Source organism: Palaemon carinicauda, chromosome 14, assembly GCF_036898095.1.
Source record: "Palaemon carinicauda isolate YSFRI2023 chromosome 14, ASM3689809v2, whole genome shotgun sequence".
Lineage (NCBI taxonomy): Eukaryota > Metazoa > Arthropoda > Malacostraca > Decapoda > Palaemonidae > Palaemon > Palaemon carinicauda.
The window spans coordinates 44,398,220-44,414,693 of NC_090738.1; the positions used below are offsets into that span (position 1 = coordinate 44,398,220).

Below are 16,474 nucleotides of genomic sequence, written 5' to 3' on the forward strand. Positions count from 1 at the left end.
ACAGCAGGCTCTACGACCACGAAGGCGCCCCATGGAGGCATGTGGATCAGCAAGCTGACCTTCAGCAGAAGCAGCAGCACCAGTCCTCCGAAGAGGAGTCTCTATGTGTGAACTCCCTCGGGAAGGAGAAACACTTGCAGGAGAGACATGACTAGGACTTTGCTCCCCCCTCGAAGGATGGTCAGCAAGGGGGGAAGCGCAGTCTTCGACTACGGCAGGAGAGGCAGGAGAGCTAGTCGGCAGGTCAACAGATAAGCGGGATCGCCTGCTCCTGGACCGCTCCCTCCGTCGCCGATGTCTCCCCCTCGCTTCCTCTTCTGAAGAGAACGAAGCCCCACCATCTGAAGAGCCCGACGAAACTGTACCACCCGAACAACGGGCAGGAGCGGGGGCTACGGAGGGCTTCGCGACCTGCTGCGTACCAGAGGTCGAGGGTTGTAGGAAGGACTCTGGAACCGCCGTCAGAGGAGCTGGAAAAGAGGTTGGGCGCACTACACTAGGGAACCAGGTATCCAGGCCCTCTTCCATCCGCATTGGGGACCTACCTGGCGTTTTAGGGAGCCTCCACCCGAAGGGCTCACTTACCGTGGAGTCCAACTTACCCTGGGCGTCACTAGCCGCTGAATAACCTGAAACACAGGCCCACGAAGCGGGCAAAGAAATAGGCACAACATTACTACACCACAAGGGGTCGTCGGAGGAAACGTGCCCCCCAAGCACAAGGGCAGAGTCTCCAGAACCCCCAGACACAGCACTACCAGGCTCCCCACTAGCCTGAGAAGACCCAGCAACCCCCACTTCAAACACATTAGACTCCTGGGGAAGGGCCCTCGGTTCTTTCCCCGCAACGGACTTACCTCGTCCCCTACTCTGGGTAGGGGAAGGCGAGACAGAAGCGCCGTCGGACCGTCCACTGGGTGACGGTAACGGCGAAGAGATGCTAGATTTCCTGGGTGAACGTTTCGACTTCTTCTTCTTAGTGCCGTAATGCACCCACTGAATCTCACTCCAGCTAACACACTACATGCACGTATCCGATGGCGAGCACACTCTGCCCCTACAGGAAGAGCAAAGGGAATGGGGGTCTACTTCGGGCTTGGAAAGGAACGCTCCACACGACTTTCCGGCTCTAGGCCCAGGACAACGGCGGATCTGCTCCATCGCACACAACCACAAGGCACAGGAACGAAGGGAATCAACAAGGAATACACTTGGGAAGCACAAGGAAGGGCAGTGAACACGCGAGAACACAAGGGATAAGCACAGAGATACCACGCGGTAACCACGCGGGACACACTAGTCGGGACACAAACGGTCGTAAGGGACGAGAGCGGCGTGATGGTATCACGACGCAACCAGAGAACTTACTGGCTAACGGGACCCAAGCTGACGCCGACCTAGCTCAGGTCTACCCTCGGGGCACATTTTCTTACTCCCGGGTTAGCCCTCCATAGAAAACGGGCGTAGGGTATACTACACAAAACTCTGGTCGGTAGAGAGGAGATTACAGGTAACTCCTAAGAAAGTAGTTCGAGGTAAGTATTTGTGTTGGAACAAATCATGATTTTTAAAAAGTTAATTGTGCTTCATTAAAGCACTTTTGCACATTTATTGTTAATTTCAGGTGCCTTTTAACAACTAATAATTACTGATTTTTTATTTTACATTTGATTGTGATCAGTTGATCTCAAGCTGCCTAGAGCATGCGCACATATGAATAACAAAGAGTATCGTTTATATCATTTCTTTACTTATTATAAACATTTTCATGATGAATAACACAGCAGCATCAGTATGTTATAGCCTATCATTGTTTTCATAGAGCTGTTCTGTAGTGTATAGTACAATACAGTAACATACACTACAGTATCAGAATGTATTGTTAGTGTATTTATACTTAGGGTGGTGTGGCAATGACTTTCCTGTTATGAGTTGTCTTACCTTGTAATGGAGCTGTTAATGATGTAAAACTACTTCCAAAAAGTAATATGAATGACTGTAAAATAACCTGATAAAAACCACATGAAAACTGTAGTGTAGTACAGTTGATTACTTAGTGTTAGTCAACAGTGCGTAGGCAGTGGTTTGCGTTTCATGGGATTATGAGCTGACGCACCCTAGAGCACCAAGTATTTGCAGGATTTTGTTCTTCACAGGTTACATAATACAGTACCCCTGAGTAAGGGGGGCCAGGTCTATCCACCTCCCCTTCATAAGGAGGATGGTGGAGTAAACATGACAAATTCGTAGATAATTTGTATTTTTCCTAACTATACAAACCTTAGCTATTTACATGGGGTAATTACTTCGGCGTAGCTGAAATGACGAGCCATAAGAATTTTAACGAGGGTTTACTACCCCTCCGCTAGTTAGCGGGGGGGGGTAGGGAGGGGTAGCTTGATACCCCTCCCTCCTCACACACACAGTGAGTGCTTCACTTTACTTAGAGGTAGGACTTATCCCGGGGGACAGGATTGGAGGGCAAATATGTGTAAATAGCAAAGGTTTGTATAGTTAGGAAAAATACAAATTATCTACAAATTTGTCATTTGTTCCGTAACTGAAATACAAACCACACTATTTACATGGAGTGACTTAACCCTTAGGAAGGGTGGTAAGTCCCAGCCATACTGGCTTTGGCTTGCCCGGGAATTCCATATACGAGTGTCTACGTACTCAGACAATAGGGAATCCCTGCTCCTCGCTAGCAGCTGTGAAACTGCTGCGGCCTACGTAAGGTGTGTGCGAAGGTGAAAAGTGACTCGTCCTAGGAAGTTGACCTGGAGTTCCTCAGATGGAAATCTAGGCTAGGACTCTCCCAATACCACCTCGTCAGGGTATGGGACATGACAGTATTACACTTAATACTAGGAATACAAGGAAGCATGGTTTACCTGCAGTGGTTTGAGGTCAGCTGTGCAGAGAACCCAGGAGGCTGCTTTCTCCAAGGGAGGAGAGGATGAAGAAAAGAATAGGGGCCAGACATACCTTTTCATTCATGCAGACTAAAACTGGGTAACAATGCCCTCAACCTTCTGCTACTTGTCCATTAAGGAGCCTGAGGTTTAGACCAGCTGTTGTGCAGCCACCACAGGGCCAATAGAAAACGTATCGAGCCTCCTGTGGGTCACGTCTTGCAGGTAGTGGGCTGTGAAGGTGGTCTGACGCTTCCACATCCCAGCTTGCAGGACCTGCGTCACTGAAAAATTCTTCTTGAAGGCCAGGGACGTAGCTATGCCCCTGACATCATGTGCTCTAGGGCAACGTGATGGAGAAGGGTCAGGATTCAAGGCCAGGTGCATTACCTTGCGAATCCAGGCTGAGATGGTATTCCTGGTGACCCTTCTCTTCGTTTTCCCAGTGCTCATGAACAAGGCTTGAACCTGAGGACGGACTGCAGCTGTTCTCTTAAGATACAACCTCAGACTCCTTACTGGGCAAAGAAGGAGATGGTCTGGGTCATCTGTTACAGAACGAAGACTCGAAACCTGGAAAGAGTCGAACCGAGCGTCCGGCACTCCAGGGTTCTGAGTCTTGGCAACAAACTCAGGGACGAACCTGAACGTTACCTCCCCCCATCCCCTTGAATGGGCGATGTCGTATGAGAGACCATGTAGTTCGCTGACTCGCTTGGCCGAGGCCAAAGCTAGCAGGAACACCGTCTTCCAAGTAAGGTGGCGATCTGAAGCCTGGCGTAGTGGTTCGTAGGGAGGTCTCTTTAGAGACCTGAGAACTCGAACCATGTTCCAAGGAGGGGGTCTCACTTCCGACTGAGGGCAGGTAAGTTCATAGCTTTGTATGAGAAGAGAAAGTTCCAGCGAGGAAGAAATGTCCATTCCTTTGAGCCTGAAGGCAAGACTTAAGGCTGAGCGATAGCCTTTCACTGCCGAGACTGAAAGGCGCATTTCCTCCCGCAAATACACGAGGAACTCCGCTATTGTTAGAATAGTGGCATCGAGTGGAGAGATACCCCTTCCACGACACCAACCACAGAAAACTCGCCATTTCGCCTGGTAGACCCCTGCGGATGACTTGCGCAGGTGTCCAGACATCCTGTTCGCAACTTGTTGCGAAAATCCTCTCTCTTTGAGGAGATGCAGGATAGTCTCCAGGTGTGAAGTCGAAGCGAAGCTACAGCTTTGTGGAAGATGTTGGCATGTGGTCGCCAACCCACTGGGAGGTAGACCACTCCCTACACTCAATACATACGTTAGACCTATCACACTGTTGGCCCCTACACTGAGGGCATAAGGAGTGAGGATCGGTGTCCAAGGCCGACATAAAGGTACCACAAGGGCGGCCGGCTTGTCCAGGGCATGTACACATGATGAAAGAATAGACGCCAACTTCAAACACACACTGAAAGAAAAAGTAAAACAGATTATGGCAGTCAAAAACGGAGGAGAGCGCAGACAGGTCTGTCGTCTCTCTGAGACAAAAGTAAAGTGAAGCACTCACTGTGTGTGTGAGGGGGGAGGGGTAGCAAGCTACCCCTCCCTACTCCACCGCTAACTAGCGGAGGGGTAGTAAACCCTCGTTAAAATTCTTATGGCTCGTCATTTCAGCTATGCCGAAGTAATTACCCCATGTAAATAGCGTGGTTTGTATTTCAGTTACGGAACAAACATCAAAAATTTTAAGTAATTTTTATTTTTCCTAACATACTTACCGAGAACTACTTTCTTAGGAGTTACCTGTAATCTCCTCTCAACCGACCAGAGTTTTGTGTAGTATACCCTACGTCCGTTTTCTATGGAGGACTAACCCAGGAGTAATGAGAACGTGCCCCGAGGGTAGACCTGAGCTAGGATGGCGTCAGCTTGGGTCCCGTTAGTCAGTAAGTTCCTCGGATGTTATGAAAAGTCCCTGCAAGGGCAGAAAGGCACTCGGGGAAGGTAGGGAGGGCCATTACCCGAAAGTAGTTCTCGGTAAGTATGTTAGGAAAAATAAAAATTACTTAACATTTTTGATTTGTTCCAACACAAATACTTACCTCGAACAACTTTCTTAGGAGACGTACACTTTAGGAGGTGGGAGTGTCTTCCTGACCTTCAGACCCAGCTAAGCGGACGACAAGTAACCTAGATATGAACTAGGTTCTAAAAAACTGGGAAACGAACAGTAGGGTAAACTACACAAAGAGCTCACGTTAGTGTCTAAGTACTCACCCTTTAAAAATCTTCTGATGCTGAGTCCAGTGACAAAGTTGCAGAGACGTGTTCTTCATTGGTTACATATGTGTGGTTATCTCCGGTAGGGATAGGAAACGGGGATTAGGGTGAAAAGGAACGAACCTGTGTCTCCTGGTTTTGCTATCCACTATTGTGCCTGGGGCTTCACCGTTAAACCACTTGGAGCGCGGAGATGACTGTCCCAATGGAGAACCCGTCTAAAGACCTTGAGTAATCCTTGAGATAATGGGTAGTAAAGGTCGACTGGTTCGACCAGGTGCCCGCCCGAAGGATCTGGCCCACTGCCATGTTCTTCTCAAAGGCTAAGGAAGTGCTTAGTCCTCCAATGTCATGGGGCTTAGGAGTACCTGGCACGGCCAGTCCCTCCTCCTTATAGGCCCTGGCAATAACTTGTCTCAACCAAAAGGATATGGTATTCTTCGATACCTGCTTCTTTGTAACACTTGTGGAGACGAAAAGACTCTTGATACCCGGCCGGAGATGTGCAGTCCTCTCAAGGTACTTCCTAACGGCACGGACAGGGCATAACCTCAAATCCTCTGGATTCCCAGTCTTAGGAATGGCTGGCAGTGAGAACCCCTCGAACTTAGGATCCCAGACTGCTGGATTCTGGGTTTTTGCCACGAACGAAGGGACAAACTTGAGGGAGATTTCTCTCCACCCCTTCGAATGAGAGACGTCGTAAGACAGCCCATGGATCTCTCCTACTCTTTTCGCAGAGGCCAAGGCCAACAAAAAGACCGTCTTGAGAGTGAGATCCCTGTCTACATATCTTTCATCGGTTCGAACGGGGGGCTACTTAACATCTTCAGAACCCTAGCCAAGTCCCACTGAGGCACCCTAACAGTTTGAGGAGGGCAGGACTGTTCAAAACTCCTGATAAGCATAGAGATGTGTCTAGAGGAGCCCAGGTCGATGCCCTTCAGAAGGAAGACTTGACCCAAGGCTGCCCGTACTCCTTTTATAGCTGGGATTGACATCCCTACCTCGTCTCTGAGATATACTAGAAAGTCTGCGATATCTGGGACTGAGGCTTTGAGGGGCTTGATGTTCCTTGAAGCGCACCACTTCGTTAAAGAGGCCCATTTCGCTTGGTAGACCACTGCCGACAACCTTCTCAGGTATAGAGACATCATCTTAGCAGTTCCTGACGAATATCCTTCCTTCCTCAGGAGGCGCTCGATAGTCTCCAGGCGTGAAGGCGTAGGTAGAGACTGTGGGTTGTCGTGGAACCTGAGAAAGTGTGGCTGTTGTAGAAGATCTGGCCTGTCGGGGAGTGGCCATGGAGGATGGCTTGCCAGGTCTTTTAGATCCGCGAACCACTCTCTCTCCGGCCACCAGGGCGCTACCAAAGTCATCCTTAAGTTTCGGGCAGCCCTTACTCTGTTGAGCACTTGCCTGATCAACGTGAAGGGGGAAAAGCGTACACGTCTAGGTTGTCCCATTTGTGCTGAAAGGCATCCTCCAAGGCTGCCTTTGGGTCTGGGACAGGAGAACAATACACGGGGAGTTGTGCGTTCATCCTGGTTGCAAAGAGGTCCATCACTGGGGAACCCCACCGTTGAATGATGAGCCTGGCTACTTCTGGGAGGAGGGACCACTCTGTTCCTACTATCTGACCCATCCTGCTGAGACCGTCGGCTAGGACGTTCTTTTTCTCGGGGATGAACCTTGCCAATAACACTATCTGGTTTGCCTCCGCCCAATCCAGGATCTCTAGGGCGAGATCGCACAGCTCCCTTGACTTGAGATCTCCTTGCTTCTTTATGTACGCGACTACTGTGGCGTTGTCGCACATCAACGCCACAGTGTTTCCCCTTAGTAGTTCAATGAACTGCAGACAAGCTTTTTGGACTGCCTTCAACTCTAGGACACTGATGTGTAGGCCTTTCTCCACGTCCGTCCCGGTTCCTCTCGCCGTCTCGTTGAGGAGATGTGCTCCTCATCCCTCGTTGGAGGCGTCTGTGAATAGGAGCATCTCGGGAGGCTCGGTCGCGAAGGGCATCCCCTTGAGCGTATTCGACCGGCACTGCCACCACTCCAGGGAGGGTATTGTGTTTGGCAGAACTGGGATTAATTTTTGGGGCGAGTCCAGTTGATTCCAGAAGCCCTTCAGGTTCCATTGGATGGCCCTGAGCCTGAGTCTCCCCTGGGGAACCAGTTTCTCCAATGACACCAGATGACCTATTAGCCTTTGCCGGTCCTTGGCTCTCCTGGGTTGCCCCGAAAGGAAAGGTAGAAGGATCTTTATTAGATTGCTTACCCATTCCTCTGACGGAAAGGCCTTCACTAGTCGGGAATCCAGTGTCATCCCCAAATAGGTCATCCTGGTGGAGGGAGACAGGTTCGATTTTTCTGGGTTGATCATGATACCCAGACCCTTGCAAAATTGAAGAAGCTTTACACCCTGCTCCTTCAAAACGTCTTCTGAGGAGGAAAGAAGCAACCAGTCGTCCAGGTACCGGATGAGGCGAATACCCCGCTCGTGAGCCCACACCGAGACTGTCGTGAAGACTCTCGTGAATACCTGGGGAGCAGTTGACAACCCGAAGCAGAGGGTCTTGAAGTGCGGGATCTGGGTACCCCATTTCACTCGGAGAAACTTTCGGCTTGAGGGGTGGACCGGGATTTTGAAGTATGCGTCCTTGAGGTCTATGGTCATCATGTAGTCTTTCTCCCTCAAGGACTGCAAGACTGACTTCGGAGTGTCCATTTTGAAATCTGTCTTGCAAACAAACTTGTTGAGAGCTGACAGGTCTATCACCGGTCTCCATCCCCCCGTCGCCTTTTCTACCAGGAATAGTCGGCTGTAGAAACCTGGTCCCGGGTGCAGGACCTCCTCCATGGCGCCCTTCTCCAACATAGTGGACACCTCTTTTTGAAGGGCCGCCCTCTTCAACGGGTCCTTGGGTGCCAGCCACTCCGACAGGCTGGCCGGAATCAAAGGTGGAGGTTCCGTTAAGAACGGGAGCCTGTACCCCTCCTTCAGTACGGATACTGTCCAGGGTTCCGCTTCGTGAGCCTTCCATGCTTGCCAATGTCGTCTGAGGCATCCCCCAACCTGAGGCTTGGGCAGGAGTAGGGGGCCTCCCACTCTACCTCCTCCTGAAGGAGCGGCCTGAACGTCCTCTCCTGGAAGCAGAATACCCTGTTCTAAAAGAGGCAGACGCTGCTGGAGCTCCTCTACGGGGGGGCTGTGGCACTGAAGCCCACGAGGAAGAAGGGGCTTCTCTCCTCGTCAGGCTAGGAGGGGCCTGAGAAGTAGAGGGCCCGCCTGATGCTGACCTCTTGTAGGGGGGCCTCCTTACCGGTTGAGGCCTGGGAGCGCTCACTTCCTTTCGTTTAGCTACCTTCTCCATTATCTCCTCTAGCTGTTTCAAGGGGAACAAGGAGTCACCCCACACAGGAGGGCTCCTCATGGCCCTCGCCTCCCTGTCTGGGATCTTCTGGGAAAGCTTCGCCAGGATAGTATCCCTCTTGCGCAGAACCCAGTTCGCTGAAAGGGCAAGGGACTGATAAGTAAGGAACTTCAGGGTCTTGCCCCCGGAGATGATAAGCTCCTTCAGTAGGTTCTGTTGCTCCGGGTCTGTCAAGTCATATGTGGCTTGTACCCCTACCAGCGTGGAGGCCCGCCAGTCCAACCAAGAGGAGACGTGCACCAAGTCTTTCGACATTTCCTTCATCATCGCTGCCTCCGACTGCGAAAAGCAAATCGGGGCTGAGGAGGCTCTGTCCTCCGGGGCACCTTGTCCCAGAACTTTGAGGGAAGGCTCCACTTTGCAGGCTCCCGGCCATTGTCCCTCTGGCACATAGAACCTACTCTGGGACCTGAGTCCCTGGAGCAACTTCGAGGAGCTCTGTGTTTTGGGAGCTTCGGCATTGCCTGCCACAACTTTATCAACATGAGCCCGTCCCAGGACTAGATCTCGGGCCACAGGCAGGGCCAGGGAGGTTTTCTGCTGGACGGGTGCCTCCACCAGGCGGCTCAGGCTGGACCTCCAGAAGTCCTCGTCGGTTGGAACCGGTTCCTCAATCCGATGATGCCTTCGTATCAGGCCTATTACCTTCCGATACGCCGAGTCCTCGGTCGGGGAACCTTCTCTACTGTCAGCAGTACCTTCAGTCTGATCCCGAGGAGCCGGGTCACCGGGCACTCCTACCGGGCACTTCGGCTCTGGATCAACAGGCACTCCCCTGCGGTGGTACCGGTCTGCCCCGGCGGGAACCTCCGCACCAGGGTTGGGGGCCAGAACGGGCATCGCCGTGCCGGCGAGGACTACCGTCCGTGTAATCTCTCTGGGGGACGAGGACGCGGATCCCGTGGGCTGACCCGACGGAGGGAACCGTTCCTTTAAGTCCAAGGGCCGAGCCAGCTGTGCTGACTCGCCCAGGCTGCCCGTACGGAAGCACGGCTCCCCCCGCTGGGCGGGGTGAGCCGGAAGCTTCGCGGACTTACGCCTGACTGAAGAGGCCTTCTCGCATTGCTCCCTGCGAGGGTCATATCTGCAGCTGGAAGATGGCCTTCGCGGCGAGTAATCCCTGGACCGCCGGTCAGGGGAACGCTGCAAATCACTCCTACGGGGAACGAAGAACCCAATCACCATCGGGGGACCTACTCATCCTGTACTTCCTCCATGGAGACCGGGACCGTTTTCTACTGAACCTCGAGCGGGACCTTGAGCGGGAACGCCTGCTCCTGGACCTCTCCCTCCGTCGCCGGTGCCTCCTCCTCGCTTCCCCTTCTGAAGAGAACGAAGCACCATCATCTGAAGAGCCCGACGATACTGTACACCCGACGGCCAGGAGCGGGGGCTACGGAGGGCTTCGCGACCTGCTGCGTTCCAGAGGTCGAGGGTTGTAGGAAAGACTCCGGAACCGTCGTCAGAGGAGCTGGAAAAGAGGTTGGACGTACTACACTAGGGAACCAGGTATCCAGGCCCTCTTCCATCCGCATTGGGGACCTACTTGGCGTTTTAGGGAGCCTCCACCCGAAGGGCTCACTTACCGTGGAGTCCAACTTTTCCTGGGCGTCACCAGCCGCTGAAGTACCTGAAACACAGGCCCACGAAGCGGGCAAAGAAACAGGCACAACATTACTACACCACAAGGGGTCGTCGGAGGAGACGTGCCCCCCAAGCACAAGGGCAAAGTCTCCAGAACCCCCAGACACAGCACTACCAGGCTCCCCACTAGCCTGAGAAGTCCCAGCAACCCACACTTCATACACATTAGACTCCTGGGGAAGGGCCCTCGGCTCTTTCCCCGCAACGGACTTACCTCGTCCCCTACTCTGGGTAGGGGAAGGCGAGACAGAAGCCCCGTCGGACCGTCCACTGGGCGACGGTAACGGCAAAGAGATGCTAGATTTCCTGGGCGAACGTTTCGACGACTTCTTCTTCTTAGTGCCGTAACGCACCCACTGGATCTCATTCCAGCTAACACACTCATTGCACGTATCCGACGGCGAGCACACACTGCCCCTACAGGAAGAGCAAAGGGAATGAGAGTCCACTTCGGGCTTCGAAAGGAACGCCCCACACGACTTTCCGGCTCTAGGCCAAGGACAACGGCGGATCTGCTCCATCGCACACAATCACAAGACACAGGAACGAAGGGAATAAACAAGGAATACACTTGGGAAGCACAAGGAAAGGCAGTGAACACGCGAGAACACAAGGGATAAGCACAGAGATACCACGCGGTAACCACGTGGGACACACGAGTCGGGATACAAAGGGTCGTAAGAGAATGAGAGCGGCGTGATGGTATCACGACGCGACCAGAGAACTTACTGACTAACGGGACCCAAGCTGACGCCGACCTAGCTCAGGTCTACCCTCGGGGCACGTTCTCATTACTCCTGGGTTAGTCCTCCATAGAAAACGGACGTAGGGTATACTACACAAAACTCTGGTCAGTTAAGAGGAGATTACAGGTAACTCCTAAGAAAGTAGTTCGAGGTAAGTATTTGTGTTGGAACAATACTATTTTAACAAAAATAGGAATACTGCTTATACTGGAAAGGCAAGAGCTTAAATTCCATTACCATGTACTGAGATGCCTTTCACGTCTCTTTCAAATGTAAGCGGAGAGATCCCCCAGAGAGACATTGGTTGGAATGTCATGAGACTTCAGTTGATCAGTCTTCCTGGACTTCTTCAATACTGTATCTTCTTGAAGTAGCAGAATCTGAAGAATCTAACAAAGACAAAGAAACTGAAAGAGGAAGCGTGCACACATTTCTTCTCACCAGCCTTCTTTGGGGTTGAGGTCTAGAATACAAATGAAAACTTTCCTATAGAGAAAGAAGCCACAAGGGACTCTTCAAAAGCAGCAGAGACAACACCAGCAGGTGCTACATCCTTCACCATTTCTACATGTGAAGCGAGAGTTGGAAAGACACTGCAAGGGCAGCCTCAGATGTTCTAGTGGCAGCCAAAAATTTTCTCACACTGACAGAGCACCAGTAATGCCCAAGGAAAACCAATTTCTTCAGGTTCAGGTTGTTATAATTGGCATGACTACAACCAGTCATTTCCCTAGTCAAAGGCACAAGGAAGATTAGATTAATGGTAAACTTCCACATAAACCTGTCACATAATTGGGGAATTCCCTGGAATTACTGCATATCCTTTCACTTTACATTCAGTTTTTTTCCAGGTTTACCCAAACACAATAGCATGTCTGCACACTTATCCATTTACTCTAGAAAGAGAGAGATAGAACTTAAAACAGCCAAAATTTAAGAGGCAGAAGGATTAAATGTGGATTGTTTGTGGCTGAAGTCAAAAGTGAGTGTCTTGCTGACTGAAGGCCAAGTGGGGCTTACCCACCAGCAGATGTAACTACCTCATTAAATTTTCAAATGCCTTTCCCGTTATCAAAAGATGATGGTTTGTATTTGCATGTGAAGAAAAATACATTTAGAAGATGTCTGGAATAATGCAACATTTATAGTGTAAATAATATGCAAGTATCAATACTATACCTTGTCTCTAAGCTGTGCAGCAGTAACAGCAAATGTAAGGGGTCCTATGACATGACATAAAAAGATGCACACCCCTGGGACAGCTACATCAGAATTGCTATGCCAAGCTTCTAAAATGACTGGATCAAAAAGTATTGTTGTTACCCTTGCATCTTTTCCTGCTTGAATAAGCTGACGAACATCATCAATGTCAAGAGATCTCTTGAAGTTGGTATCAGGTTGTGAGAGCCAAAAGTGAAGAAAAACCTGATCCAAGAGTACAATACCAAAGACAATTCCTAGAATCAAAGCTAATTTCTTTTTCTTGATCATCTTAACTCTGTAAAAGAAGAAACACATGATTTAGAATTGCATAAAACTTAATTTTTATAATCAGGTATAAAAATAAATTCATTGACATATCAAGAATTTTGAAAGTATTTTGTATTTTCCCTAACTATATACTGTAAAACTAAAACCTTTAACAATTTAGGAGTATGACCTCAGCAAAGCTGGAATGGTTGTTAAATTTTTAACAAGATAAACAAAAGTTGTCTGTCAGGCAGGAGGTAGGTCACGCCCACCCAACAGTTAAAGTAAACATTTATGTTTTGGCATTTTTCCTTCCACTTTTCCTTCCTTACATGTTTTAAAATAATCTCATTTTGACCTTTAACCTAGTTGTGTGTGTGTGGATGGGGGGAAGTGTTGAGGAGGACAGTACACCTGAGAGGTCTCAAATATGTTATTTTCCTTAGTAAAATAAATTTTTGAATATACTTACCCGATGATCATATAGCTGTCAGCTCTGCTGCCCGACAGAAAAAACCTACGGGCGGAATACGCCAGCGATCGCTATACAGGTGGGGGTGTACATCAACAGCGCCATCTGTCAAGTAGGTACTCAAGTACTCGATGTCAACAAAGAACCAATTTTCTCCTCTGTCCACTGGGTCTCTATTGGGGAGGAAGGGTGGGTCCTTTAATTTATGATCATCGGGTAAGTATATTCAAAAATTTATTTTACTAAGGAAAATAACATTTTTCAATATTAAACTTACCCGATGATCATATAGCTGATTCACACCCAGGGGGGTGGGTAGAGACCAGCATTACATGTTGACATTATTATGAGCTAAGTATTCCGTATTTCATTTTAGCAGTTATTCAAAATAACAAGCATAAAATAAATAAGTACCTGGTAAGGAAGACGACTTGAACAATTACTCTGCCTTTTTAAGTACGTCTTCCTTACTGAGCCTCGCGATCCTCATAGGATGCTGAGCGACTCCTAGGAGCTGAAGTATGAAGGGTTGCAACCCATACTAAAGGTCCTCATCAAAACCTCTAATCTAGGCGCTTCTCAAGAAATGATTTTGACCACCCGCCAAATCAAGTAGGATGCGAAAGGCTTCTTAGCCTTCCGGACAACCCAAAAATATTTCAAGAGAAAGATTAAAAAGGTTCTGGAATTAGGGAATTGTAGTGGTGGAGCCCCCACCACTACTGCACTCGTTGCTACGAATGGTCCCAGAGTGTAGCAGTTCTCGTAAAGAGACTGGACATTCTTAAGATAAAAGACGCGAACACTGATTTGCTTTTCCAATAGGTTGCGTCGAATATACTTTGCAGAGATCTATTTTGTTCAAAGGCCACGGAAGTTGTGACAGCTCTAACTTCGTGTGTCCTTACCTTCAGCCAAGCTTGGTCTTCCTCATTCAGAAGGGAATGAGCTTCTCGTATTAACAGTCTGATAAAATAGGATAAAGAATTCTCTGACATAGGCAAAGATGGATTCTTAACTGAACACCATAAAGCTTCAGACGGGCCTCGTAAAGGTTTTTAAAATAGAACTTAAGAGCTCTTACAGGACATAATACTCTTTCTAGTTCATTTCCAACCATACGATAAGTTTGGAATATCGAACGATATTGGTCAAGGCCGAGAAGGCAGCTCGTGTTTGGCTAGAAAACCAAGTTGTAGAACATGTAGCCGTTTCGGATGAGAATCCGATGTTCTTGCTGAAGGCATGAATCTCACTGACTCTTTTAGCTGTGGTTAAGCATATCAGGAAAAGAGTCTTAAAGGTGAGATCTTTCAGGGAGGCTGATTGAAGTGGTTCGAACCTGTCTGACATAAGGAATCTTAGAACCACGTCTAAATTCCAACCAGGTGTAACCAAACGACGCTCCTTCGTGGTCTCAAAAGACTTAAGGAGGTCCTGTAGATCTTTATTGTTGGAAAGATCTAAGCCTCTGTGACGGAAGACTGATGCCAACATGCTTCTGTAACCCTTGATAGTGGGAGCTGAAAGAGATCGTTCTTTCCTCAGATATAAGAGGAAGTCAGCTATTTGAGTTACAGAGGTACTGGTCGAGGATACGGATACCGACTTGCACCAGTTTCGGAAGATTTCCCACTTCGATTGGTAGACTCTAAGGGTGGATGTTCTCCTTGCTCTAGCAATCGCTCTGGTTGCCTCCTTCGAAAAATCTCTAGTTCTCGAGAGTCTTTCGATATTCTGAAGGCAGTCAGACGAAGAGCGTGGAGGCCTTGGAGTACCTTCTTTACGCGTGGCAGACGTAGCAGGTCCACCCTTAGGGGAAGTGTTCTGGGAACGTCTACTAGCCATCGAAGTACCTCGGTGAGTTATTCTCTCGCGGGCCAGAGGGAAGCAACTAGCGTCAACTTTGTCCCTTCGTGAGAGGCGAACTTCTGCAGTACCTTGTTGACAATCTAGAATGGAGGGAATGCATATAGATCTAGATGTGACCAATCTAGTAGAAAGGCATCTATATGAACTACTGCTGGGTCCGGGATAGGTGAGCAAAGTATTGGGAGCCTCTAGGTCATCGAGGTTGCGAAGAGATCTATGGTTGGCTGGCCCCAGGTGGCCCAAAGTCTCTTGCATACATCCTTGTGGAGGGTCCAATATGTTGGAATTACTTGTCCCTTCCTACTGAGACAATCTGCTATGACATTCAAGTTGCCTTGGATGAACCTCGTTACTAGTGAAAAGTCTAGATCTGTTGAACAGGAGAGGAGGTCTCTTGCGAACTCGTACCATGTCAGAGAGTAGGTCCCTCCTTGCTTGGAGATGTACGTCAAAGCAGGGTGTTGACCGTGTTCACCTCCACCACTTTGCCTTGAAGGAGAGACCTGAAGCTTTTCCAGGTCAGACGTACTGCCAGAAGCTTCTTGCAGTTGAAATGCATTGTCCTTTGACTCGAGTTCCATAATCCCGAGCATTCCCTACCGCCTAATGTCGCACCCCAGCCTACGTCCGATGCGTCCGAGAAGAGAACGTGGTTGGGAGTCTGAACAGTCAGGGGAAGACCCTTTCAAAGGTTGATAAAGTCCTTTCACCAAGTCAGATCAGACTTTATCTTTCCGGAAACCGGGATCGAGACCGCTTCTAGCGTGTAGTCCTTTTCCAGTGAAAAGCTAGATGATACAGAAGAGGACGGAGGTGTAGTCTTCCAAGTGACACAAATTGAACCACGGATGACAGTGTCCTAACCAGACTCATCCACAGCCTGACAGGGCAGTGTTCCTTCTTCAGCATCTTCTGGATGGATAGCAGGGCTGGGGGTTGATCGTCTTGTTCAGCAATGTCCTCATCAGAGGGTTCCTCATCCGAAACTGATGAGGAAACGGCAACGGAGTGGGCAACGTCTGACTCGCTGAATCCGGTCGCACTGGTGGATGCGTGACGGAGCCGGACACAAGATCATGGTACTGCTGCACAGTCTGTGAACTGTCAACCATGGGGACGCGAGGAAGTACAGCGTCAACCCGAAACTGTGTAGACTGTCTGGGTTGTGCAGTCAACCCCCTACAGGGTTGCTGAGGTTGCCGCACTGCGTCACAACAAGTCATCTCTGCTGGTTGTTGAACGTCTTCCTAGTGACACACTGAACGTCCACAACCACCTCCGAGAGTCGCTTAACGTCAACGTGCGACTGGCAACCCACACTGGGTCGCACCGGTGGAGGAACCATCTCAACTGGCGGACGTGAGTAGGATACCTCAGCGTCAACAGGGCGTACAACCAACCGGTAGGAAGGTTGTTGGCTAGAAGGTTCTTCTCCGTAAAAAATCCTCTAACAAGGACACAAGCTTGGACTGCATGTCTTGCAACAAAGCCCATTAGGGTCTATGGGAGCAGGTGTGGCAACAGACGGGGTTAGCGACTGAAGCGGAACCATTTACCATCCCTGGAAGCCTTGTCATGCTTTAATTAAAGTCCATAGGAGGCTAAGCAGCTTAAGGCTCCTCTCCAAATGACAGAGTCCTCAAAGGAATATCAGAAGGA

General features: G+C 49.6%; 1 protein-coding gene across 3 annotated transcripts in view; it reads right to left on the reverse strand.

The window, feature by feature from the left end:
* The window catches only part of LOC137653561 (ribitol-5-phosphate transferase FKTN-like), a 151,331-nt gene that overhangs the window by 99,236 nt on the left and 35,621 nt on the right, over positions 1 to 16,474 (reverse strand). For all 3 annotated transcript variants that reach the window (XM_068387066.1, XM_068387064.1, XM_068387065.1), the window contains exon 2: positions 12,181 to 12,499. In XM_068387066.1, the coding sequence (XP_068243167.1) occupies positions 12,181 to 12,492 (312 nt within the window). In that variant the 5' untranslated portion in view covers positions 12,493 to 12,499. The remainder of the gene's footprint in view (positions 1 to 12,180; positions 12,500 to 16,474) is intronic.